General features: G+C 37.5%; 2 protein-coding genes and 1 non-coding gene across 3 annotated transcripts; 1 reads left to right on the forward strand and 2 right to left on the reverse strand.

The window, feature by feature from the left end:
- Nucleotides 1-5,049: 5,049 nt before the first annotated feature.
- LOC145777364 (IQ motif and ankyrin repeat domain-containing protein 1-like) lies at nucleotides 5,050-8,566 on the reverse strand. The gene is made up of 4 exons (XM_082588730.1): nucleotides 8,463-8,566; nucleotides 7,454-7,662; nucleotides 5,603-5,731; nucleotides 5,050-5,458 (listed from the first exon to the last, which is right to left on the reverse strand). The coding sequence occupies exons 1-4, from the start codon at nucleotides 8,466-8,468 to the stop codon at nucleotides 5,302-5,304; spliced, it is 501 nt and encodes a 166-aa protein (XP_082444856.1). The 5' UTR covers nucleotides 8,469-8,566; the 3' UTR covers nucleotides 5,050-5,301.
- LOC145777363 (IQ motif and ankyrin repeat domain-containing protein 1-like) lies at nucleotides 8,547-27,249 on the reverse strand. Its single transcript, XM_082588729.1, has 12 exons — nucleotides 27,101-27,249; nucleotides 26,799-26,955; nucleotides 25,410-25,491; nucleotides 24,472-24,636; nucleotides 23,812-23,983; nucleotides 22,897-23,042; nucleotides 22,433-22,572; nucleotides 20,682-20,829; nucleotides 20,211-20,319; nucleotides 18,947-19,175; nucleotides 18,145-18,273; nucleotides 8,547-9,843 (listed from the first exon to the last, which is right to left on the reverse strand). Exons 1-12 carry the CDS (start codon nucleotides 27,168-27,170, stop codon nucleotides 9,675-9,677), a joined length of 1,716 nt encoding a protein of 571 aa, XP_082444855.1. The 5' UTR covers nucleotides 27,171-27,249; the 3' UTR covers nucleotides 8,547-9,674.
- Nucleotides 21,655-21,761, forward strand: LOC145777801 (U6 spliceosomal RNA). Its single transcript, XR_014290376.1, has one exon. It is a non-coding gene; the product is annotated as a U6 spliceosomal RNA (small nuclear RNA).

Below are 27,249 nucleotides of genomic sequence, written 5' to 3' on the forward strand. Positions count from 1 at the left end.
AAAGATGATAACTAGCTTTTGTATTTCCGACGTTTCGTCAGTCAGCACGACTGACTTTATCAAGGTGGCTAAAACAGGTTAACACAACCTGTTCAGCAACGATGGCACAACACAAAAACGTACTGATAAAATGAATAAAGTAAGCAGCAAGAATCAGAATTAAAACACGCAACAAGATACCTAGAGGTTAAACTGAATGCAGTGAATGCCTAAAACCAGTAGGCTGCTTTCCAACAGCGTAAATTTATCTATCTATTGGGCCACCGTCAAGAAACATTGAAAAGTCATCAGACAAGACAGAAACCAAGGGAATTGGCATAACAATGATAGAGAAGACGCACTGAGAATGGAAAAGGTGAAGTTAAAGTTAAAGTAATTTTTTGTACACAGAGGGAAAATTCTGACCATCTTTCTGGTTGAGAGCATGTTGTGCTTTCTGGTTTATGTACCACTTTTCTGTAAATAATCTTTTTGTGTAATCCTTTTCAGTTTTAAGAATGGTAGCGTTGGTCCAAGTAATTTTATGGTCTGAATTTATAGAATGTTTGCAAAGAGCGGAATGCTCCGGACGTTGAAATTTAATAGCTCTTTGGTGCTCGTTGATTCTAGATTTAAGGTCACGTTTTGTCTGTCCAATGTAGATTAAATCACAGTCATGACACGGAACTTGGTAGATCAATCCAGAGACTTCACCTTCTTTCATGGGGTCTTTAGCCGAGGGAAGGTATTTACCTATTGTCAGATAGGGTTTCATCGCAACTTTGATTCCTATGCCATAAAGGATACGCTGAATTTTGTCGGTTACCCCCCTTATGTAAGGAAGACAAGTAAAAGATTTATAAGGAGGAAGCGAAGGTTTCGGTTTGGGTCGCTGTATGCAAGCAAGTTTTCGTGGAAATCCGTTGAGCATTAAAGTATTGTGAATGTTTTTCTTGTGGTGTGAACGTTCAGAATCATCCGTTATGTGAGTGTCCAGTCTGTTGTACAATGTTTTGGCCACTGTGAGTTTTTGATGCTTGGGGTGATGTTCAACTCACATCACCCCAAGCAGTCGGGGCGGAGGTTGTCACCATCTCACGAGGTTGTCACCAACTCACATCAAACTAAGCTATCGGGGCGGAGGTTGTCACCATCATCTGAAAAGAAGTGTCTCAAATGTGCGGCCCTTTAGATATTTAAAAATGTTAGCCTATTTTATAATTTATGTGGGCCTACCGTATCAAGAAAATTGTTTAGTTTCAACATATCGGGCGTGAACTTTGAAAGAAGAAAAACCTCTCTGGCATGCTCTGGCGCTGCAAAGTAGCCTACATGTGCCTTTTTTTAATTGTAGGCCTACTTGACAAAGTTGCCGAGTTTTGTTTTACAAATCGAGTTTAGAAGGGGTTATTATTTTGGCAGTTTGATTTTTTCATACGGACAATAATTCAAAGGCTTTTAAAATGTGTATCTATTCTCCAAAAAAATAAATTGAAATTCCAATGAAACAGTTTGTAAGTAGGCCTCAGGGGCGCCGGAAGCGGGGGGGTGGGCAAGGGGGGCGGATGCCCCCCTTCCCTCATTTTTTCTGCAGATGGAGGGGCAGGGGGGGCAATGGTGCCCTTTTAAAGTCATGTAAGCTACTGCACATTTTGCAATATAACAATTTCTGCTATTGGCTTTTAGCCTAATTATAAATAATCTTTCATTTTTGCCTCAAAATAATATTTACGGCACAAAATTTTGCAACACAGACAGGCCTTAAAACTCTTTTTTTTTCAGCAGCCATCGTGGCCTACCGGGAGCTCCTTCTCGGCGGCCAAATCTGCGTGCTTGGAGGCCAAAATACAAAATAAAAATAACGATAGCACGAGTAAATAGAATTAAACTTGCAACAATGCTAAAATGAAAACTTAGCGTTGTTGAAGTCTGGGCCTGGGCGACGTCCTGCAATAGAATCGTTGCACCACGCAATAACTGCTTTATCGGGATTGTAATCCAGTACTGCGGGACCATCTAACGACACTCGCGCGAGTGTCTCCAAAGTGGCTGATTTCAAAGAAGTTTGCCACTCCCCTAGAATTCTTTTTAGCAACGAAATACAACGTTCGACATGTGTTGACGATGACGGCAAGGTAATAAAATAAGTATTTCAATGATGTGAAGGACATTACTAAAAGAAACATAATTTTTGCAAAATATGATCAAAAAATGGATATATTCCATCAATAACAAATATTCCTGCACAATACAACAGTCAAAAGTGGCGATAATGACTCGCTGACCTAATTCTGCGTCACTCTTTGATACTACATATTTTCGACAGTTAGGCTAATCCACGATCACTCTATTGCGAAATTAAATAATTGGCTAGAAGAGACCGGCGGCCAAACTTGGCCGATTGAGGAGGTAGCACCGGCGGTCATTCAAGCACTACTTAGCGGCCATGGCCGCCGGCTGCTTTAAAGTGCCTCTGACAGGAAAATAAATTCGCTAAATTTACCTAAGATACCAAAGAGATGACACTAACAAACTTCCCTGACCAGCAAGTCGTAAAAAATATCAACAGGCTACTAAGTTACACGCTTGCAAACTTTCGTTTACTTTCGGCAAACCTGGCACTCATTCAATTGCGAAAATAAAAACGGCAACCTCGCTGTGACGTCACCATGGGTGGGAAGGATACATTCTTTCTCTGTGGTGAGTTGGTAAGGTATGGTACGACTGCTCCAAAACGTCAATGTGTGGAGCTCTATTGGTCTAAAGCATGTGCAAAATGAGAATTACCGAAATGAAAAAGTCAACTTATTATTACTATCAGGTTTAGATCAAATAGATTGAGTTTATTTTTATCAAACAGGATCTCAATTCAATTGAAATTGCAGTTTTTCTAAACTCTTGTAGAGCTACAATTTGGATAATTTTTTATTTGTCTTAATCTGACTATAGCCATTTGCAGTGTAACAGCAGTATCTCACAGACAGTACCCTTAATTTATGGTTGAGGTAATGCCTGGAAATTGCTGTTTATGTGACAGAGTCAGTGACAAAGACGTGTGCTATCTTTTCATGCTTTCAAACAAAACAAGGTGCTGAGAAGAAAATAGTCAAAGTTTTCTTCAAGTGTTCGAAAGTGGGATGGACCATACAAAAATAGTCGTATAGGTTCCCTTCATTTCAATGGAAATGATTTTGTTAACACCACCAACCCGATTTGGATCTTCTCAGCAATGAGTGGCGTGCTGGGAACTGTAGGTGGTGCGTTTGCCACAAGTGCGAGTCTATGTCCCAGCCCAATGAATGTGTATGTTGCCATGAAGTGCCACAGACGAAAGCACTTTTGAAGAAAGACGCATCTAGCTGTGTTACCAATTTGACCGATTTTGAGGCACACTTACATCCTGCAGTTCTGAGGACTTTTTTATGAGGAGCAGGAAGAACTGGAGAAAAAGCAATAAACCGAAAGGAGAAAACCGAAACCTATTGAAAGAGTAAGGATGCTACATTAGGCTAAAAATACTCTAAACGCTAAAGAATGCACACTAAACAAAGTGATTTTATTTCCTTGCAGGCAGTATCGGTAATTAGTTGCTTACAGGCATGTATTGGAGTGGATACTACAAGGTGGTGCTCTCGGAAGCAACAATCGGATTGTGCTGCCGTCATGCATTGTTTGGCGATTCCGAAACAATTTTGAAGTCCAGATGGCCGTTACACCGGATTTCAATGGCCAACTGAAGGCACATTATGAGAGAGAGAGCTAGAGAACCTTTATTTATTTATGAATAGTGATGAATGATGATGAATTAGATATGAATGATGATTCGATTGATTCGTACGATTTCTTCATTTTTCACTTCAAGTATATTTTAGGTTTTGTAGGAACGTTTCCAGTACAGTTTTATTAAACTGCAAAAAACATTAAATCTTCGAAAAAAGCAACCGCTTGTACCAACTCCGACCAAACTGTGATCCACCAATTACATCTAGAAAGCATTTGTTTTATTTGTCGCTAACGACGCCCACCCAGGATGACGTAACACCACCAAAGTCGTCCCAGAGCAGTGAAAAAAGGAGTTTCGCCTGTGGTGGCGCTGCGGAACTGTCGTTTTGTATAAATTTCGCCCTAACCAGTCGATTTTCGAGGTTAAGATTAAAAAGTTCGCTAAGCCTAATTCTGCGCTAGAAAATGCTTAGAAAAGTTACTATACTTGGGTCCAACCTGTCAGAGGCACTTTAAGGCTTGACAGTAGGTTACATCATTATAACATAGCATGATGCCCTTCTTTGTATACCGGATACTTGTAGGCTATCATTACTCAATACATAGTGAGCTGATAGATTAGCATTATCGCTATATCTTATCTTAAAACTTGAAAAAAATTGGCCTTTTAGTAAACAAAAGTGCCCTTTTTTCGTAATCTTGCCCCCCCAGTCAAAAATCGTTCCGGCGCCCCTGGTAGGCCTACAAGTATTTAGTAAAAGGCAATTTACGCCCACCTCATTGTCCTCTTGGGGTAGAAAGGTTGACAGAGCCATCCATCTTTTAATTTAGAAATTGCATTCGCCTATACAAAAAAGATTAAGATGACGCGATGCTCAGTTTTAGTGTTTTTTCTACAAGGTCGCATTATAAATACCCGTCAGTCGCATAGCCCCAACCAAGGGCGTAGTCAAGGGGACAATTGACCCTCCCCAAATTTTGTTGAATAAACATTTATCTTTTGTTAGGCTAACATCATTTGACAGTTTTACAATGGATTTAGGCTGAAAATACTTCCCGAATCCACAATGTTATTTTTCAATTTTTTTTAGGGAAGGCCCCCTCTGCAAGCTATATTTTCGCTAATTTGATGCCGGGCTCATTGACATGTGCCACAATACTTATTTGCCCACCCACTCCATTTTTTTTGCTGGCTACGCCCTTGGCCCCACCTTACTTTATTCATCACACAATCCAAGGCAGTCAACAATTCACAACAACATCGTTATAGCGGTGAGTTATCTGATCGCTAAAACTCTCACAACTTTGGTTAAACCAAGACAGAAAATCAAAAAAAAAACAGCGTTTATTACAAACAATCTCAGAAGAAACAGACAAATCGTGAAAAAATATAAAAACATATATAGCAGCGCAACAAAAGTAAACTTTACAAAAATTAAGATAATTTCAATGCAGTATAAATATTAAATAAGGTTGCACGTGAAAGGTAATTAGGCCTACTGGAAACAGGTAAGTTATAAAAGTTTGAATACTAGACTACATTTAACTTACAGTTTAGTACATGTCACAGTAGACTAACTAACTGAGGGGTAAGAAAGTTTATTCAATTGCGACAAAACAGAAATGTCTCCCCAGACTTTCAGGAGGATATTCCATTGAAGTAGCAACTATGAAGAGAAAATCTTGCATGAAGTCTGGACTGAACTTCGTGGAATCATACTCAGAACAGTCGCTTTCCTTGATCAACTGTTCATATCTGTAAATTTGTTATTGCTGAGAAAAAGATATCATGGCAAACAGATGGCTATAAGTTAAGATAGTAATTTGCATTTCTATTCAAATTACGCATTAACAACTTAAACATCTGTAGATATAAAACCTTTTCTATTTTTTTATTCACTTTTCTTCCTCAAGAATTTCTTTGCTTAAAATCCATTCCATGAGGTTTGGGTTTACTTTGTTCATCAAGCCAGAGATAGCTGCATACATATCTTTGTTGCCCATGTCAATTACAAGTGCTCTTCCAAATCTAAAGATATTTGTTGATATTGATTATTATCACTAGACCAAGGTTCAACAAACAAGCTTTCAAAACAGTTGAAACATTTATAAATTAACTTGTAGGCCTATGATTTTTTCACTTTCATTTGGACATCGTATTTTTTCAGCCATTTTATAGCAAGCTATCTTTTAATGTTTAATACGCGGTGATTTATTAGATCCCAACATGTGTCGAGGCCTTGAGAGACGTTAGGAAAGCAATGACCATCAATCCTCCCTTAGGAAAAATACTGCGCTGCGCAATCTCTTTCGAAAAAACACAGTCGGATGTACCAGGATTCAAAGAAAATGAAGGGGTGTACCAGCAAACATCTATAGGATTGGCCCATGATACAAGAGAAGGATCCCCAGAGGATACACACTGATATAAATGAATCAACAAGTGAATAAAAAAATAACAGTTAACCTCTCAAGTACATGTAGCTCCACACAGAGTGAAATTTACATGCCTTTTGACTCTTTTTTATTTCTTTAAAAGTATTATTGACCCAAAAAGAATGTCTAAAAAGACATTACGAAAAGTAACTACGGACAAAGGCCAGTGTTTCGATCTTCCGATCTCTTCAGCGTAGTAAAGTAAAAGTAGAAAGTTGTCTTGAAGGGTTGTTGTTGTTTGTTGTTTGTTTGTTTTTTTTGTTTTTGTTTTTTTTGTTTGTTTGTTTTTTTTGTTTGTTTGTTTGTTTGTTGTTGTTGTTGTTTTGTTTGTTTGTTTGTTGTCTTGAAGGGTTGTTGTTTGTTGTTGTTGAAGGGTTGTTGTTGTTTGTTGTTGAAAAGTTGTCAGTTGCAAATTCTTGTCTTCTTTTCTAGTTTTTATTTTTAACAAATTCCTGCCATTCCTTAGCACAAATTCTCTCAAAAAAATCACACCTTCTAGTAGGCTATAAAACTACGTTTCGCTGAGGTCCAAATTTAAAACTTAAATCCAGTCTCATTGTCGCACAACAATCACACAAGTTTCAAATCATCATCTCGACCAACCCTTCAAGACAACTTTCTACTTTTACTTTACTACGCTGAAGAGATCGGAAGATCGAAACACTGGCCTTTGTTCGTAGTTACTTTTCGTAATGTCTTTTTAGACATTCTTTTTGGGTCAATAATACTTTTAAAGAAATAAAAAAGAGTCAAAAGGCATGTAAATTTCACTCTGTGTGGAGCTACATGTACTTGAGAGGTTAACTGTTATTTTTTTATTCACTGGATGTACCAGGGATTGAATATTAAAAGAATAAAGTCACGGCATCCATCGCCTAAGTAAACAAACTACACACCAAATATCTGCCCATCACAATTTGGCACTTACGCAACCGTAATATCAGAAAACATTGAAATAATTGGAGTCACATGTGGAACAATTAGTTACTTTGATCCAAATTGTCGCCAATGCTGACTACAGCGTATTGAAAACCATATGCCCAAACGTAAGTTAGCCTATAGGCTAACTAAAAATATCCACACGGCCTAAGTAAAGTAAAGGTGGTCCCATACTTGATTCCAAGTATCAGGGATGAGAAGATGTTTTCATTAAACCAAGCCTTCGGCACTAACCAGAGTAGGGTGGCCAGCTCCTTTCTACACTGTACTGGAAGAAAAACTAACTTAATGGGAGCCCACCCCAACAAATTTCACGAGTTCAAACATTTGTGACGTCACGTTTTGTTACAAAGTTGTGATGTCTGTATTCTATTACCGAATGGAGCCGAGCAGAGCGATCCGAAACTTTTCTTCTCGCATGTCGTTGGGATTGAGAGCGCACAAATAATTGACGTTTCTGTATTTGAGGAAAGTGCATGCCCGCTCCGAGGGGTCGATGATCAGAGGCCATTTTCCTGACTGCTTTATTTGACCACTTTGGTCCTCAATAAGCACCTTCACCAAATCCGTAAGCGCGCATTTGATCTAAAAGTAGAAGAATCAGAAATATAACGAGATTACTTGTTGGCATATGCTCAGACAACAAACCAACAGATTTCTACATGATTCAACGTCTGCAGAGGTTGAATCAATGTAAAAATCGGTTGGTTTGCTGAGCGATGCCAGCTTGGCTGGGATGTTCCTCTTCAGTCTTCACATAACACTCTTTCAAACGTTTATTATGCAATAATATAAATTAATCTTCAAAACATTAACTAGGATGCCACACTAGAAGTTCAATAGATTCAGTGTGCACCACCGAATGGTAGAAAAACTAACTGGTGTTTAGGAATGGTTGCTTTGCTGGTGTTTGAAAGCATGAGGTGGTGACTTGATAAGACACCAAATGCCATAGCTCAAGACTGTTATTAAGAACTGCGTCTTTAAAATTTGTATAAATAGGTACAAGCATCTAAGCCTTTTCGACATTAATCAAAGCAAAAGTAGCTTGAATTATGAATTGCAATCTTATGAGTGTTGCAATACGCCGTTGTCATCTGCTTTGGGCAGCTGCGGTCACATTTCGTATCATTGGAAGTGATGATGTCAGCAAAAATGTAAACAAATCGTTAGAAAATACATCAACTTTAAGGTCAGTTATTTATCTGATTTTCACAAAGAACTAAGCTACAAATCTGATTTTCACAAAGAACTGATTACACAGACAAGTATTTCCCAAACATTTCTTTGTGTGCTTATTAGACAGAAACTTCTTAAATAAAAATTGCAAAAAAACTACTAGCTTGTTACAAATAAAATATAAACAAATGAGCAAGGTAACTTACCGACATATTGTTTCAATCTTCGAAACCAGAGTATTCACATGAAAACAATTAAAGTAATTTTATCTTAAGCAAACAAATGCAATCCTATGCATAAAACAAAAGGTTATTAACAGGGCAGGTTATATCAAGATTCATTGGTGATGACGTAAACCAACAAGAGACACTATGGAAAGCTATCAACAAAGATGGTGCAGTTTTGATGCGCAAAAGCTGAATCAGCACTCAAAGTGATTTAAAACAGAGTTGGGCTTATAGCGTCCGCTGAATTAAACTGTTAATGCAAGTAGGATGGAAGAATTAAAATGAATAAAAGTTACTAAAGAATTTCCCACAGTGTATTTTTTTCAACAGTGTGTAAAGATAACAGTAGCCTAACAACCTACAAAACAATCAACATCACAGGAAATGAGCAATTGCAGTAAAGAGCGAATTTAATGAAACGCAACAATAACACTTTCAATACGCATCACTGCATGCAAATATATCATTATCGCGGTTTTCTGTTAGGGGAAAGCCAGTGCAAACGTTATTTTAACATTAAAGTGTTTTTAGTTAAAAAGTTGTGAATGTTGTAGGGTGTAATGAAGTCACAAAACTGTAGATTCTTTTGTTTACCGCTTTGTATGCACCATTCTTCAACTCAAAAAGACCGCCTACATGTAGCAAATCTGTAGCATTAAGATAATAACCGAATACAATACATTTATAAAATAAGTTGCAATAAAACACAAACATGTTTTGAAAAAAATCAAAAAGAAACCAGACATACATATTGATTTAAAGAACTGGTTAATACTAAAGCACGGGTAACACAAGAAGCGTTTAAAAGCTATCTCCGACACCTGACTGAGCTAAGCAAGAAATAAAAAAACTTAACTTCAACGATGAGCAAAACTTAAAATTTAACATTTCAATAAGCAAGATGACGTCATAGTTGCAAACCATATCAGTTATTAATATTCAACTTTGCAGAAAAACTCACCATAGACACTCATCAAACATATGCACAGTTGAAGAACTAACTAAGTTGAAACTAAGATCTCACCTAACAGGACTATTCATTTCGAACTACGAATATAAAAAGCCGTGTCAGCAATGAAGCCAAGCGACGTGCTTGTGGGCTTCTACTTCACAATCTAGCAGAAGTTTGCCGCAATGTTTCTGAAGCCTTTTTGAACACGGTTGGTCGAGCGGAAGGGAAACCTAAGGAGTTTATTTTTCAGGCAGCACTATCCGGATTGGGTAGGTGATGTCTAACAAATTTTCGGGCGGGAATTTATTCTTCGTGACAATGACCAGCATGAAGTTATCGACTCTGTGATGCTGAAACTTTGACCGTTGATAGTCATCCGCGTCTGTAGGTTGGACTAGCTTCATGTATCTGCAGTAAACACAACACTGACAGCTTGAAAATATGACAAAATTTAAACTATTCCATCGTATCCACAGACTTCACTAGATGGACATATCAAAACACTTACGTCATCAATTGAGTGGCCCAAGTCAACTTGGACCGAAAATGAGTTTTTGCTTCCATAGGAACAACAAAAGATGCGAAGTTTTTTTGGGAAAATTGGGAAGTTCTATAGTTAGAAAAAAATATGACCCAAGTAAACTTGGTTCATCACTGAAAAAAATTACAAATCCAACAGTGGCCCAAGTCTACTTGGTTTGTATTTGTTATCAAAACTAACCAATAGTACAGTGGACCACATTTACTTGGTTTGCAATACGTGAAGAAAATTACAAAAGCAATAACAGCTCAACATCTGTAATAACATTATACTCTTCAACAACTTAGTAAATTGAGTTGGCATGGTAACAATGACACTTGTCGGAAACCCAGCATTGCAGTACTGTTCCACAATAAGTCAATGGGGATTTTGTCTCTGCATTGTTGTGTCATAATGCATACGAACGAGCAAGTGTGTTCGCGACGCTGAAATTCCACGTGCAACTGCAAAGAACAAACGCTAGGAATACTAAGGGCCATTGCGCACCAAGATTATGCTGTTATATTACAGGCATACTGTAGACACTAGACAGTGTCTGCTAATTAGAACAGACACAGCCTGCCAGGCGCTTAAGTAGCGCAGCGCGGGAATGTCAGTTTCTTACGCAGTGACACCAAATGGTGGCAGTACGTGAGCGATCTGTCTGGTGTCACCCCAAGGTACTTTGGTTCAGGGCAGAAGGACAGATATTTTCCGTTGTTCTGGACATGTATCTCAGGATAAGCTTCCCGATTGTGCAGGTGGAAAGCTGCTGCCACATTTTTGGTATGCTGAGTTTCAGTCGCCAGTTTTGGAGATAAGCTGAAAGGGTTTGCATTGCATGTCCTGGCTCAAGGTGTCTTCTAGATTTCCCACGACTTCGTGAAGTGGAGAATTGCCAGGTCGTCCGCATAAGCGCATTTTGCGGAGACTGTGGTTGGCAGGTCGTGGGTGTGGATGTTGAAACGAATTGAAGCCAGGACCGATCCCTGTGGGACGCCGTTTTTCAGACGTCTCAGTCTGCTTCTCCGTGAGTTGCCAGTGGTGAGGGTGAAGCTTCGATTTCTGACAAGTTCCATAATCACACGGACCATATGTCGGTCAGGAAACAGGTAAAGCAGCTTGCAAGTAAGGCCGCGATGCCATACGGTGTCATAGGCAGCTGTGAGATCTAGAAAGACAGCACCGGCCTTTTTTGCCTCAAAGCAGTCCTCGATGTCTGGGTCAAGAGGGTAACCTGATCGACGGTGGATTTTCCGCGCCGAAATCCAGCTTGCTCTTTTGGAAGGAGCGGGTTGATGATTGAGTTGACGCGGGCATAGATCAGCCAGACTTTTTGAAAGGAACACAGAGTAGGGATATCGGACGATAACTCCTTGGGTCCTCCAGTGGCTTGTGAGGTATGTGAGGTAATCACATTATACAACAAGTAATCACATATACAACAAGGATGGCAACTACCGTACTAAAGCTTTTCTCCAAATTTTTGGGATTGTAAGGTGGTGTGCTAAGAAAGCTTTCGCACAATGAGAATCTGGAACAAGTATTTGGAAGGTGATTTGGGAATGTAACTAGAGTCTTATCTATAGTGAAAGTTTTCCAATTTAGCGCAGGATTCGTGTTGAACTTTGAACAAGCTAAGGCAGTGCATGTTGTAGCATACATACATAATGCAATATGATTGACAAAATATCATCATCAGTCAACATGCATAACATAAAATATTATGAGTGTATAAATTCCATAACATTAACAAAATAAAACTTAATTCCCATCTCTCTGTTGGTTCTTTATTCGCATTATACAATAGCTGATACCAAGAGCCCATACTGAAATTTAATGAGATAATTGTCTGGTTACAGGGCAAGTTTTTATCGGGTTTATCCTTGAACCGCTGGAATATTGCTTTCCATTTTCACTCCATGCTACCGAGTTTTACATATTGTCATTTACACTTGCATTGAAAACTTTAGAGTGAATCGTCAATGAGCACATGTCTTTACTTTTGATGCTACTGAGGATACCAATAGAAAAGCGGAAACATGCAAATATTTATAAACCGATGTAGATCAATTTAATATACCTGTACAGTGTACACCAGTGGCGGCTCGTGCGGAGGGGCTGCGGCCCCCCCTGAGTTGTGAAAGAAAAGGTTTTTTTTTTTAACTTTTTTTTATTTCCAAATCCTAAAATTTTAACTGAAAAAACTTGTCCTAACTTTAAAAACATTTAAATTTTAGCTACTGTGTCATATTAACCATGCCATCCCTACTTTTTTGTTGTTTTTTTTTGCTCCGTTTTCCTTTCTTGACTGATTTTCTTATTTTATTATTGAATTTTTATTGGAAACACTCTGAAGGGCTGCAGTCCAACTCTGAATGTTACTTTTTTTATGACGACGTATGGGAAATCCCCAGCTACTTTACTAGCTTTCTATTAAAACTTGCTGAGTCACTGGGCTGGCAGCCCATTTTGCTGTTTCACACCTTTGCTGGTTCTAGGTTGTGGCGGACTCTGAAAGTGACTCGGCTGAATTCGGATGTGTCATTTTGCCGGTTTATTTTTAGGCTAATGAAAAACAGGTAGGCTAGCCATGTCTTGCTGAGCGTTAGAAAAAGAAAAACTAGATGGTTTTGGTAGTACGGTAGGGTATAGTTATATGGTAACTTACTGGTAGAGTGTATTTGACTTATATGTTAATTAGGAGGTGATGTAGTTACTGAGATTTGTGAGCTTTGGATATTTGAAAACTTCTTGATAGGCATAATGTTTTTAATGCTTCCCTAAGGGTACCTTAGAAAGCAGCACTTAACCTTTTAAAAAAAATTTGATACAGAGTTTTGGACTGTAAGTATCAATGGATAATTCAGTTAAGCATCTACCAAGCATAAACTTTAATCGGTTGCCTCTGCATGAAAAGACAAAGATAAAATTGACTGGAAGACCATGATGTGTGGTAAGTTCAAACATCTAGGGGTGTAACTGTAAGAATAACGCAACTTCTTAATTGGCTAGATTTTTTATCAGCATTTTGCTGAGCAGGCTCTGCCATATTTACATTAATTCCACATCGCATTGTTGTTTTCAGGCTGTGTGTTGATGGTTTATAAGTGCTAGTCTACTTGTGCAGCAAGTTGTAGACTGGTAGAAGGATAGATTATGACATGGGAGGCTGCAACGTGGTGCTGTCAATGTGAACTTTCATGTACGAACAGTTAATAAAGTTCATGAACATTTGGAACCCTTAAAATTCTGCCTTGATGAAATACAGTCTACATCAACTACTGATCATACCATTTCAGAAGCAACAGGTATTTTGCATTAACTTACCAACGAAAAATTGCTCTGTTGGTTGCAGCTGTTTCATCAAATAATGCCTCATGTTGAAGTGATTTTCAACCAAATGCAATCTCGAGATATTGATGCGTTGAAAGTACATGAATATATAAGCAATTTCAAAAGTGCAATTTCTGTGATAAGAAACTCAAAAGTACTGTGAGAATTCTTCAAAAACACTTATGGCTGAAGCAAAGGAGGTGTGTGACTGCATATGTGTTGACATAATGGCTAGATATTTCTTCACCAAACAATTAGTAGCTGCAAAATTGTTCAACAAGAGAAGCTTCAATAGCTTTAAGAATAAACTGCCCATACATGAGGTGGCAGTAACTGTTAAAGCATATCCCATCATCATAGAAAAAGAAAAGTTTGAAACTGAACTTGCAGTATTCTTCAGCAGGTCGGACATGCATGAATATTCCGCGTTATTTGAATTGTTGACATTTATTCAGAAAAGTAATTTAAATGATGCTCTCAGTGAAATTTCCAAACTGGTAAAAATCCTCCTGACCATTCCTATGACCATAGCAGAGCCTGAACGCTGCTTTTCAACATTAAAAAGAATCAAAACTTTTCTGAGGAGTACCATCAATCAAGAAAGGCTCTAATCACTAAATGCTCTTGCCGTCATTTCAATGGAGAAAAAAAATTTCGTCTCCCAGACATTAACGACAAAGTCATTTACCTTTTTGCTCAAAAGAAAACAAGAAGAATGGATTTTGTCTATAAATAAGCTTGGTTCCAGTTGATATGGAGCAGTTTATTTGTAAGTAACTTATGTTTTGTAGTTTATCTCACTGTTTACCTAAGTTGTATCCACCCTAGTTATAGCCTGCATAGTGCATGTGCAGCATACACCGTAGGAACTTTGTGTCTTTTGTTTATTTGTTATTCATAGTAATGAAATAACCCATCATAATAAAATTGTATTTCAGCAAAAGAAAAAGTTTGCTGGATCATCCATGGCTTTGACTGAGTAACTCACTACTTAGCAGAGAGTTCAACTCGTCAATGATGCAAAACACCAATTTGGGAAAAGAAATGTCTGGACAATCAATGGAAACAGTTTTGTATTTATTTATTCACAGACACACATCAAATCTTCAGAAGACATCCTAAAGTTAAGTATGTACTGATTAATTAATCTGTTAATGTTTCGGGTTAGGCCTATTAATAGCCTATCTAATTTGTTAAAACTGGTAACTATTTACAAAACAGTGCTTATATGTATATTATATATATGATACTGCAAATAATTTTAACCAATGTATATTGTATAGGCTAGATTGTCACTCTCTTGTTGGACACTTCCTTGTTACTTGTAAATTAGGAGAAAAAGTCTGCTTTGAATTCATCGTATTTTTTGTCCCAACAATGATAGTTGTAGCAAGATCCCGATATCAATTGAGCAATTGTGTTCAAACTGGAAATTGGTGTTTTCGTGTTTAAATTTTACAACAATTTACTACCAGATTGCTTCTCCAACCGTTTTAAATATGTCAAAGAGGTTCACAGCCTGTGTACAAGAAACCATGATAATGATTCTCTAAACATTCCATACTTCTCAAAAACGCTTGTAACTCAGCATTCAATAGAATTCACAGGTGCAAAAACATGGAACGAATTTCCTTCTTCAATTAGAAAGAGTGATACAAAGTCACTTTTTGTCCACAAACTAAAGCAACATTTAGCAAACAAAATGGACACGCAATGGATAGACAACGTAGAAAGGCTTTCTTGCATTTTTGTGAAAATTTTAGTGGAAGTCCAAAATATTTTACAAAAGATTAGGCCTACCTAACAATAATGATGACTGCTTGTGCTGTACTTTTATGTTTGTAGATATTAACAGCAAACGCAACACTCCATAACTGACACGACACCACAGGAGATGAGAGCTTCATCAACGTCATCAGGACATCATCATTTACCAGCTCATCCATTCCATCACCCACCAGGACAAGAAACAATAACTTAAACTGGATCTCAAACCTCAATCGTCGTAGGCTACTGTGTGATGTGCAGTCTAACCATATAAAGAGCTCAACACCTGCTCTCCTGGGCCACATCGAAACGAGCTTTTGCCTGAGGATGGGTTTCTTTTATGTCCGGTTTTCTTTCTCCATCTTAATATTATTATGATTACTGCTTAGTGCTCATCCACATCAATATTGGAACTGACAAATTCAATCCTCAACACTTTTCATTACGATGTCATTCATTGCTACATTTGTGCTTGTTTATGTTTTATTTTTTACTTTTTGTTTTTTTGGGTTTTGTGGCCGTGCTAACTAGACATAGCCTACTACATGATTTTCTATTCAGGCACGTTTTAAACCTTTCAAGGTTTTGCCACCTTTTCCCATTCATTAACGTGCTGGTAGGCCTATATCGACTATTGTAGTTAGTAGTGTCGTTTTGGTCTCGGACGCGTTAATGACGAAAAATAAAATGATTTATATTCATATTATAAGCAAAATGTTCCCATCTATTACTTCAGATTTCCTGTTTTGCACCAACCTGAAAATGCAATTTTTTATTTCATTCTAAAAGTCCACATTTTCAACTGCTCAAAATTTTTATTTTTTGTCCTGAAAACACCAGGAATGGCATTTTAGAGCATATAAAAGTGCAAAATTTTCTGGGGGGGCATGCCCCCACACCCCCCTAGGAAGCTCGCGCCTTCGGCGCTCGTCTGTTCGTGTTACGTTATGACGTCATACTTACCATCACAATTTGCAGCACCCCCATCACCAAAGGCCACGAGCCGCCACTGGTGTACACCAGTCATATAGTTATTTCAGCAATGTACGGAAGCATGTACTTGTTGTATAATCAATTTACAATTCTTTTCAGAGAGTACTTGTTGTATATGTGATTGCAATGAAAGTTACAGCATTTTATTTCGGTACACGACATCTGGGCGAAACCCTCTTGGGCGACAGTCGAAGTGGGCTCGGCTTATGTGGGTGACGGCCAAAGTGGGCGACGGTAGCGAAAGTTTAGCCGTTCGGAACGGTGGTGACACCTATATAATTTATCTAGTTGCTTTGCGACGTCACGGTTTATCGTGAAGAGAAACCCCTAAGAAAAGAGCCAAACCAAGACCTCCCAAGAGGAATGGCCAAAAAGTGGTTGACATCAGTTTTGAACGCTCCTTAACCGTTATCGAAACTTGTCAGTCGCAATACCGATGCTGATGGTGCATTTTGTTGAAACATTTTTCGGTATAAGCGACAGGCAGAAGAATCATCCGGCAACCACTGCAAAGTTCTGATTCCGTGTGACTTCATGTAATGAACGTGGGCACTTAAAATAAAATCATTTACTGCAATAAAAGCTACTAATTTGCGTGTGGTTAATACAAGCTGTGTCCTCTGCTACTGAACGTCAACTGATATTTTTTAATCCGAATGCTCTTAACTAGGGGTGCACACACCACTAAGGGGTGCGAGACCTGTGCCTCGGCGGTGCGGGGATGCTGAATTATCAAGGTTTGTTATAATATGACGTAAGAAGCAAAGTTGTTTTACCAGGTTTCAACAAAAATTTCGAACTGTAGGCGACTATTACTTTTCAGCCAATCCTAGGAGGGGGTGCGAGAACTGGTTGGTAATTTCAAGGTGGTGCCGACAAGGCAAAAAGTTAAGAACTGCTGCTCTAGAGATCAGCAGTTCACAGAACACATTGTGACTGACAGTCATTACATTTTAAGACTTGAAGTAACACGAAATCAGAACTTTGCAGTGGTTGCCGGATGATTCTTCTGCCTGTCGCTTATACTGAAAAATGTTTCAACAGAATGCACCATCAACATCGGTATTGCGACTGACAAGTTTCGATAACGGTTAAGGAGCGTTCAAAACTGATGTCAACCACTTTTTGGCCATTCCTCTTGGGAGGTCTTCGTTTGGCTCTTTTCTTAGGGGTTTCTCTTAAGCTTCACGATGAACAGTAACGCCGCAAAGCAACTAGATAAATTATATAGGTCACCACTGTTTTAAACGGCTAAACTTTCGTTACCGTCGCCCACATGGTCCGTCGCCCAAGAGGGTTTCGCCCAGATCGTGTACCGTTTTATTTATGGTTGCTTATTGAGTTTTGATGATGTCATGAGCTAGATCAGAATGCTGAACTTTGAAGTAAAAACGTTTTTACGAAAATTTTTGGTACCAGTTGCTTACCAAACGATTTATTATATTAAGCGTAAGTCAAATTTATCCTGCCCCAATCCAAAAATATGCGTTGCAATTATCCAGTGGATAAAATTTCATTAAAACATGCATTTATTTATTTTTTTTTATTCAATTTTTTTTAGATGGGTCACTTTACTGTTGGGAAATTATGAATTTTTGCAAAACCAAGTAAACTTGGGTCACTTTTTTCGCTAAAAATACAAACAGTAGAGTGACCCAAGTACAAAAAAAGCAAATAAAAAAAAAACGTGACGTCATATGACCACACAATTTTCCGAAAAAATTTTTGTAGTCATATGAATTATTCCCTGTACTTCACTGGATAGATTCAACTTTACCTTCATAGTAAAAAAAGTGCCTAACTTTGAAGTCGATTTATTCAAAATGAAGATTTTCGACTTGGGCCACTCTACCTTTAGGTCACTCAATTGAGCTTACATGTCATGGCTAGAAAACAATGGCAAAAAAAGACCACACAATCTTATCGTGCCGTTATTATTTTTTTTTTTACAAATTTCGTCAAGCAAGCTGACCAACAAGACTGCATGATTACCCAATCAATTAACCAGTTAAGTAAATTCCGAGAATGTCAATTAATATATTGTTAAAAAATAATCAAAATTTAAAAGTCCCTTTACAATAACAGTTACTCACTTCTCCTCCTTCAGTATTTCTCTACTTAAGATGTCGTCCATTAGTTCCGGTTCTATTCTATTGAAGATGTCGGTGACAGTCGAAAACATATCAACTTCCAACATGTCAACAACAAACGGCTTGCCAAACCTGTCGCAACACAAAAAACATTACCAAAGTTGTTTATTTGTATTTTCCAATTGTTTCTTGCTTGATCTTGAGTGCTGGTTTAGAAAGTGAAGGTTATGGTTGTGCAGAGATGGTTTGGTATGTTAGGAAATGCTTAGTCACTTTTCAATAAAACTGAAAGTAAACCGTCTGAAACAAAAGTTGGCATATCTTAAAAGGAAGACAACTCATATCACCTTTGAATCAACGCCAATATAAATTAATAGAAAAAAAATACGACAAACCAATCTCAATGAATGCAACACCAGCCAGACATGGTTGGTTAGATGGGAATATAATTAGAATCAAATGAAGAAAACACGACTGAGAAGATCGACTGAGAAGCATATCTCTGAAAGTATCGCAAGTATCAAATCAATCAATCAATCCATCAATGTTTTATTTGTCAGTAACAGGAACATAGGTACATGTTTGAAATATGCAAGCAATATACACAATGCAAAAGTTACACAAGTTCTCATACCGACAGGGAGACAACGAGACGACCATACGGTCTACTAGTCAATTGCTACAGAAATGACGATTTTGCCATTTAAAATACAAGAGAAAAAAAGTAAAACGTTAAAACGTTCCCACGCTTCAAAGGTAAAATCAAGGAAAAGGGCTCGGGATCTATGACAACTTTCATGCTCACCTCAGTGCTCCAAGGAGGCCTTTGCGTATCGTTTCCTCTTGCATTTGTTGGGGGTTGAGGGCACACAAATAGTTGGTGTCCCTGTATCTCAAAAAAGTACTGGCCTGACCAGTCGGGTCAATCAGCATGGGCCACTTCCCGGAATCCCGAATGCGATTGCCTACGTCACGTACTAGAACTTCGTCAAGTTCCCGGATGTTGCACTTCATCCCAGGAAGCTCTTCGGTATCTGTGAGAAATGAATTTCTAGTTAAGACTCCCAAGTTAAGTTCGGTTTATAGTGCAAAGGTTCCCACCACATCAATAGCAAAAAGGCTTCAATTTTTTACGTTGCCTATTAGTGGAATTAACGTCTCCAGCAGCAGAAATTAAAATGGTAAAATAACTGATAACTTAAGAAAAAGCAAAATATCTGAAATTTTATTGCAACCTTCAAAAAACATCCAGTTTGAGACTCTGCTATCAAAGCTCAAATTAAAAGACATCAGTGAAGTCCTCCAATTAGCCAGACTGAAATGGCTTGGTCACGTTGAGCGCAGCTCAAGCTGGATCTCACAGGTCAGATGTGTCAACATCGCAGCACAGCGGGGTCAAGGTAGACCAAAACTTTCTTGGGAAGAACTTGTAAAACGTAACCTTGTAGCCCTGAACATGGACTCTGCCAACCCAATAAATCGCGAGGTGTGGAGGGGAAGACTTCGTTCTCGACAAACAGACAGGCCACACCCTCGACATGAGGATTAATTCACGGCCTGTATAATCGAAATTGGTTGATGATGATCATGATGAAACTGCAAACTTTGGGTGAAATCTAAGAATTTTTGAAAATTTGTTCGTTTTTCCAACATTTGTTCGGTTGGAGGCGCCAGACCCATTCTACCTTGAAGGCAAGAATGTTGCTTTTTACATGATTTTTACAGAAAAACATGTTAAACAACTTGCTCTTTGAAAAATACAGAAATATGACATCAGCATGAAAATACAGCACCTGACAATACCAAAAACATTAGCAAACAAAGTAATCTTGACGATACAAACAAACAAGTCATAGTTAAATAATAATATCAATAATGACTCTGAAGAAGCCGCCTTTACGGTGGCAAAAGCTTTATCAATAAATTATACAAGTTCCCAAACCGGACTGATTTTGTTTATTAGTTTTAATCATTCCGTTGCATCCTTGTGTACCTTATAATTCTTAATAACATACAAAGCAATGTAGAAGAATTGTTGTTTTAACGTTAAAATATAGTAATTAATCTACCATCATGAGCTTGCTCGCGTAGTCGTAGCTTGGCCTGTTCCAGTTCTTCTCTCGCCTTCATTGCATTCATCTTCGCTATTTCCAAGTCACCTTCAGCATCTTTTACGGACTGTCAAAAGATACAGTCCGGAATTGACTTGTTATCATTTGAATGCCATGTAAACACATTTTCAAATACGTCGGGAAGCATCAACGAAACTAAAAGCTAGACACCAGATAAGTCGCACCACACGTAACGAGAATAAGTTAACGTAAATGATTAACTGGGGCAAGTTCTTTCTTCTCTTTTTATCACTGTCATAGACTGTATCACAGTGAATTTCACCTAAAAAGTCCGATCCATAAAATTTATTTGCAATATGCTATCCACAACAAAGAACAGGTGCTCGTAAAGGCTGTAGCAGCAACGTAAAAAAATATGCTCTGACAACGTGAAAATAATATGAAAAGTTCGAATAAAAGTTCATTTACTGCGAGAGTAGCATCCAATTGTTCGAATCCCTTTTGTACAGCTTTGTCGTGAACGTGGATTCGCTTTTCAAGTTCAGTGTAACAGCTTTGCAATATATGCTGCTTGCTCTCGTACATTTTCTCTATCTCGCTTAATTCTCCTTGTAATCTACATTACATCGCAAGTCAAAACACTGCAAAGATCAATGTCTATGGGAAAAACGGTTAAGTTGGTTGTACTAAGAGTGGCTATAGTTTACAGTACACCACCGTTGGTGGCTGCCAACCAACATTAAATCTTCATAATCTAGATCAGGGGTCACCAACCTTTTTTGCATGCGGGCCACTTTGGCACTAAGAAGAGCTCTGGCGGGCCGCACTAATAAAATGTTAGGTAGGTTAACTCTTATGTTAGAAAAGAACGCATTTCGTACTCAGTATTTAGCGTTACATGTTGTTCATATTTATGTTAGAATACCGCAGCAACAAATTTAATCGAACAACGCTACTGTCAGACCAAGCTCCTTTTACAACACTTTTGACTTTTTTAACAATGCCTAATAAACGAGGCCACTTGTTTTGCGCACTTATGGCGAGGCGAGCGGTTTCATCAGAATATTCATCGCCAAGCAAGAGTGGTGTTGTCACCTCGCTTCACAAAAGATATCTTGCAATTAACAATTTCAGTAAACAAGGAAATATTTGACACATCGCAATACAGGCAACAATAGTGACCTGCAAACATATCAGCGAAAAATAGGCTTGAATAACAGGGAAAAAGAACCAGGCACCATGAAACAAACGCTTGTGGAAATCACCGAAATATCGTAATTCTATCGTAATTCATTAACAGTCTTCCCTCTAAAATAGCAATGAGTTGGTGTTTCATCCTTTTTGTGAGAGTCTATAAAACCGTCTTTCTTTTATTATAGACAACTGTCACTTGCGGTGCTTATCAGCATGGCAAGAATTTGTTGATTAACAACATTTTGCAGTACTTGCTTCGGCAGTACATATACTAAAATTGGAAAGATACGAAGAAGATTAGCATGACCCATGCGCAAGGATGACACGCAAAATCGTGAAGCGCTCCATATTACAAATAAAAACAAAAAAACATTTTGCATTACGAAGTTAAATATTTTCATAATACAATCAGAAAAAGTCTTTAAATTTGTATATAATGTATTACCAATTTATTATAAATTGAGTTGGACACCGACCTATTTTGCCAACAAAAACTTGCATAAAGGGAACACTGCTCGTGAAACACAATAACGGTGAAACGCACACTAGTGTTTACATGACATTCACAAACTTAAAATAAGCAACCCTATGCTCACAGACAATTTCGAAATTCAAAAACAGACGTTTTAATCAACCACTGGAACAGTGTGGCTGGACATCGCATTGGAATAACTTTAAGCAACCCCCACCTAGAACTATAATCTGATTGGTCGGTCGGTGGAATGATCGTATGCAAAGCGAAAATATGCTTCCCGGAAAGTATTTTTTGCCTTCGTGCTCTTTAACTCCTCAAGAAAAGTAGTTTTGGTGATACTTGTACGCTGATGCCTTCCGCGGGCCGCAGCGATACAGCGTGGCGGGTCGCATGCGGCCCGCCAGTTGGTGACCCCTGATCTAGATTGTTTGGCCAGTATTGGATCTGGCTAAAGCGTGGCCACCGATTTTATCATGGTAGTAACGGCTACATAAGCAAGACAAGGACCAAAAAATAAAAAGGAAAATATTTAATTAAATGAAAATATTACTTGTTTGTTTCTGCTTCTTTTTTCTTTTTCATCTCTTCCGCTCTTCTCTCCTTTTCCGATTCCATTTTCTCCAGAAGACTTTGCGTGATTGAGATATCCCAATTCTGGAGAGTTTCTATAATTTGCTTCACAGAAGCGACCTGCAAACAGCCGGACAGTGGTTAGCAAACAAATCTAGAAGTAATGATAATACAGTATAATCATAGAGTAAAAAACAAATAAAATGTAGAAAAGTGCTTTGTATAAATAAGCAAACTAACATCAATTGAAACTGAAAATTCAACGCTTAATGTATTAAAACCTTAATGAAAATGTATTGTACATTTAGTTCAACTTGCAAATAAATCTAAATAGCAGATAGTTTAAATTTTTTTATTATATAATTTAACCAGTAAATCATAGTCTATCACTGTTCTTCACTTAAAATAGTTTTCAACAATGGAAGCAATGCTAAATCGTCTCGCCTGTTCAGGAGTATTTCCATCATGTGCGTAAATTCTTGGATCAGCTCCAAATTGCAGCAAACACTCTACTGCCTCCATGTGACCACTAAAGGCGGCCCGATACAAAGGCGTTCTTCCCCATGCGCCAATGGTGTTTGGGTTAGCGCCTACGAGAAAATAAACAGATAAAAAATTGTGAAACACGCTTTGCTATCAAGTTGATTCCATGTTAAGCGTTGCATTGCACGGTAGATTTTCATGCTAAAAGCAACACTGCATTCAAGCTTTTCATGGTATCATTTTCATTTCGGGTAAATTTACGTAATGAGAAAAGATTAACAAAAATGTAAATAATGAATAAATAGTAAACAAAATTATGAATAGTAACAAAATGTTTAAATGCATATACAACATTATACAAACTATTAAGTAATATGATCTAATACAATATTCGGAAAAAACTTGGATAAATCCCCTTGAATGGGTTGTAATTGAAATTTTTCGGGGTAAGTCTAGAATTTTTTTCATGTAGATTTGCTGAGATATAATATCATTTAACAAACTATCAATAATAATTAACCAATAAAATATGATTTCCGGTGCATCTGCAAACTGTTCTCTATTTCTAATATGTTTTTTTATGAATATATTGTGTCGAATTGTGTAAGCGTGAGTAAACTTTCCTTCAAGTTCAAACTAACAGCTTCCCGAACGGCATCTGTGTTGGGTAAAGGCTAAAAAGTTTGCCGACCAATGGTCTGTCTCTCAGATGTAGCCTAATAAAAAAAGAATCAGTTCATTACTTAAAAGTTACTTTTAAACAATGGCAAAACAAACACGCGACAAGCGGTCATATTGACTTCAAATTCAACAAGAGAACCAAGGCAGCAACATTCGTCACTTTTACATTGATTCAACGTCTACAGACGTAACAACCTCGTTGGATGAGAAAAGTAATTGCCTCCACATTCCCTCCACTTCCTGCCTCGGAAAGGGGAGTGTTGTCATTGGCATCCTCACACTCAACTACAGCCATTTGGTGCATTCTACGCACGATGCGTCCGATATCATCATTCGCGACACCATTTTCATGATCTAGATCACTGACCTGGAAAACACCGTAAAGAAACATTACGACAACATCGTTTCTGTACAAAGCGTCATTTAAGGCTTTGAATTATAACAGGGCTATTTCATGCATCCGTGGCATAAGAATATTGAATGGAGGTCCGTCCTTTGCGTTCAGCTCATTTCTTCTTTAAGCAGTTGAGAGATGTTGCCTGAATTGCTGCCTCATAAGCAGGAGGAAGAAGCTTATTTCTACCAAAGGTGAAGGTGGTCCCATACTCAGTCACTGAACTTCGGGGAAAGAGAAGATAATACTCCCATCACAATAAGCCTTCAGAACTAACTACTCAAAACGCACCCCACTCATCAATCTTCCATGGATGCCTGAACATCTCTTGCGCATCAAATATTTGCATTGAATACATTGAATAGAATTACTCATTACTCTCTTGCTACATATTGCGCATGGCCATGATGTTTTAAACAATGTATGTATAAATTTGTTTTATAAAATTTAATGATTGTAACCTCTTTTAATATGTTTTCCATCTCATCGACGTCACCGTCAAATGCAGCTTCAAGCATTCTCTTTCGCCTCTTTAATTCTTCTCTCTTCCTTTTTCTTTCCTCTTCCTCTTTAGCAAGCTCTCGTTCCACTGCTTCTTGTTCAGCTTTAACCATGGCGATGAACGCCTGGAATTAACAACCAATATCAATGTTGCATCATAAACCACGATTGTAATTTGTCATATTGAATATGTTCGGCTCATTTAGCAGTGGTTTCCAAACTTTTTTGCTCTATCGTTCCCTTTTTAATTTGAAAACATTATTTTCGCCCACTAGGTTGTACCAAACAAACACTAAAAAATAGGTTTATATTCATTACGAAAGAGAGTTATGTAGAGTTGTTTTAAAAACAGTGCTGCACATTGTTTTAAAAATTTGTTTTGTTTTTAAAAAAAAATAGAGTTGTTTTAAAAATTTATAGTGCGGCACAATGTCTTTTTTTCGTCAAGTTATGCTATCTAATTAGTGGGTTGGGGAAATTATTCAAAAATAGCCTAAATCAACTTTTTGCAAATGTAATAATATACAACAAAATTAGTATATACAAGAAAAGATACGATTTTTGGATAACATGAAATGCAGTACAATTATCACACCTGCTCATGAACGAAAGAGCATAAAAGCATTTACTGGCAGTAAATATAGGCTATTTGGTTTTTAGTTCAATATTTTCGCCCCTTTATATGAATTGCCTGTTTTAACTATTTCGCACCACTGATTTTCACAATGTCCCTAATGGGGACGATATCATTCATTTTGGGAAATACTGGTTTATAAATCTGATAAATTTAAAAAGAGCTTTTTTAATCATTCACATTCAATTAATTTTTGCCGTGAAATGAAAAGACTACGATGGCAATGATAAACAAATAACAATGCAAAAGGTCATGCGAAGTCACCTCTCGTTGGATATTCTCAATTGTTTCATCGTACAATTTCTTTTCTTGTCTTAAACGTTTCAATTGCTTTTTTGCAAGAAACCTACCGAGAAAAGAATATTATAAGCATCCTATAGTTCAAGCTAAATTTTGTACACGTGACAATAAAATCTTACCTCTGAGTCAAGTAGCCTAATAGCCTACTACATTACTACAAAAAAATAATCTCCACTCAGAGGTTGTACTAACGTTGTTACATTGTAAAACAACAAGAGTAAGTTTCTTTCATTGTCCACTAATTCAGTAAAAAAACATGTAGCACAGAGGTCAGGAACCTTTTTAGGTTGGAGAGCCTTGAAAGAGCTTCGGTAGAGAGTTTGTCTTGTTGAATCATAGGCACACGAAGCCCAGCAACGTAATCAAATTTAACATATTTAAGTTTATAACAATACAATAATATTTACAGAAGTCAAACAATATTTACATATCACATCATGTGATCTGTTCGACGCTGTTTGTAGTGCCCCTTGGTGTTCATTGTTGAGTGTTGAGCTAGTCAGAAGCACTGTGCAGTTTTTGTTTTTTCCTGTTGATAAATTTAATATTTAACCATTGTACTTTGTTTAGATGTAAAAGTAGGCTACTGTATGTTATTCTTGAAGAAGACATGTTGTGATGTTGAAAACGTTCGTAATTTGTTTCTATGTAGTTTTCTTTTTTGACTTCTGTAAATATTATTGTAATAAACGTAAATATGTTAAATTTGATTACATTGTGCCTATGGTTTAGACTTAGAGCCTTAAAAGCTACATATTTAGAAATGTATAATATATCTGTGAGGGCCATATAATGCTATAACACTTAGTACTGTACAGCTAACACGTAGGGACGGATGGTGAGTTGTGTTTAATAAAGTCAGTAATTCGATTGAACACATGGATTCTATTTCAATATTGAGCTTGCATGCTGAAGTAATGGAGCCGCATTTTTGCTGAACACGATAAAAACAGTGGAGGACTCGGGGGCCTCCCCATAAAAATTTGAAAAATTACATTTAATTTGGTGCATTCTAAGCGTAATTTCAGCTCTAAATTGAGATAAAAAGTTAAGTAAAACTTTTGCATTTTAAATTTTAGAAGGTTAGATTTCTCTGCGAGCCAGATGCCATCATCAAAATAGCCATAGGTTCCCGACCTCTGATGTAGCATCTGTTACGGTAGTGAGATTGCTACGACTGTTTGGGATTAAAAGATTGTCAAATATTTAAACTCTATTGCATGTGATCAAATTAATGGCTGTAAAAAAGCTATCTTTTAACCAAAGATGTCGTCTTACTGAGTCTTTTTGCTAAACGGGTTTTCAATGTATTATTTTTATTGAGAAACTCTGCTCTAGTGACAATCTACGTACCCTCGAACAATAGTTTGTATTTTTATTGCTGCCAAATCTTGTGGAGTTGGACCTTTCTTAACTTCTTTTTTTGCTTCTTTCTGAGCAGATTTTCCAGAAGCTGGAGTTGATTTCTTCCCTCCTGTATTAGTTCCTGATTTCTTCGCAGTCACATTTCCTTTGACAAAAACAAAAATTAAAAGTACAATGTTGAGATTTGAGATAGAAGGTAGAAATGATTCAAAATTGAATATATACCGTACTCAACAATTTATTACAATAGGGAACAGTCAAGAAATAAAAAAGCCCTAGAGCTTACTCACCACTTGGCTTTTTCACATTAGAGGCAGTTGTACGTTGAGAAGGTTTACTGGCTGCTTTTTTAGGAGGCATTTTATTATCGTTTAATTTTATTATCTTCCAAAAATATTAACATGGGCTTAAATAAACAAATAAACCAAGGCAGTGGCTA

Source organism: Aplidium turbinatum, chromosome 9, assembly GCF_918807975.1.
Source record: "Aplidium turbinatum chromosome 9, kaAplTurb1.1, whole genome shotgun sequence".
Taxonomy (NCBI): Eukaryota; Metazoa; Chordata; class Ascidiacea; order Aplousobranchia; family Polyclinidae; genus Aplidium; species Aplidium turbinatum.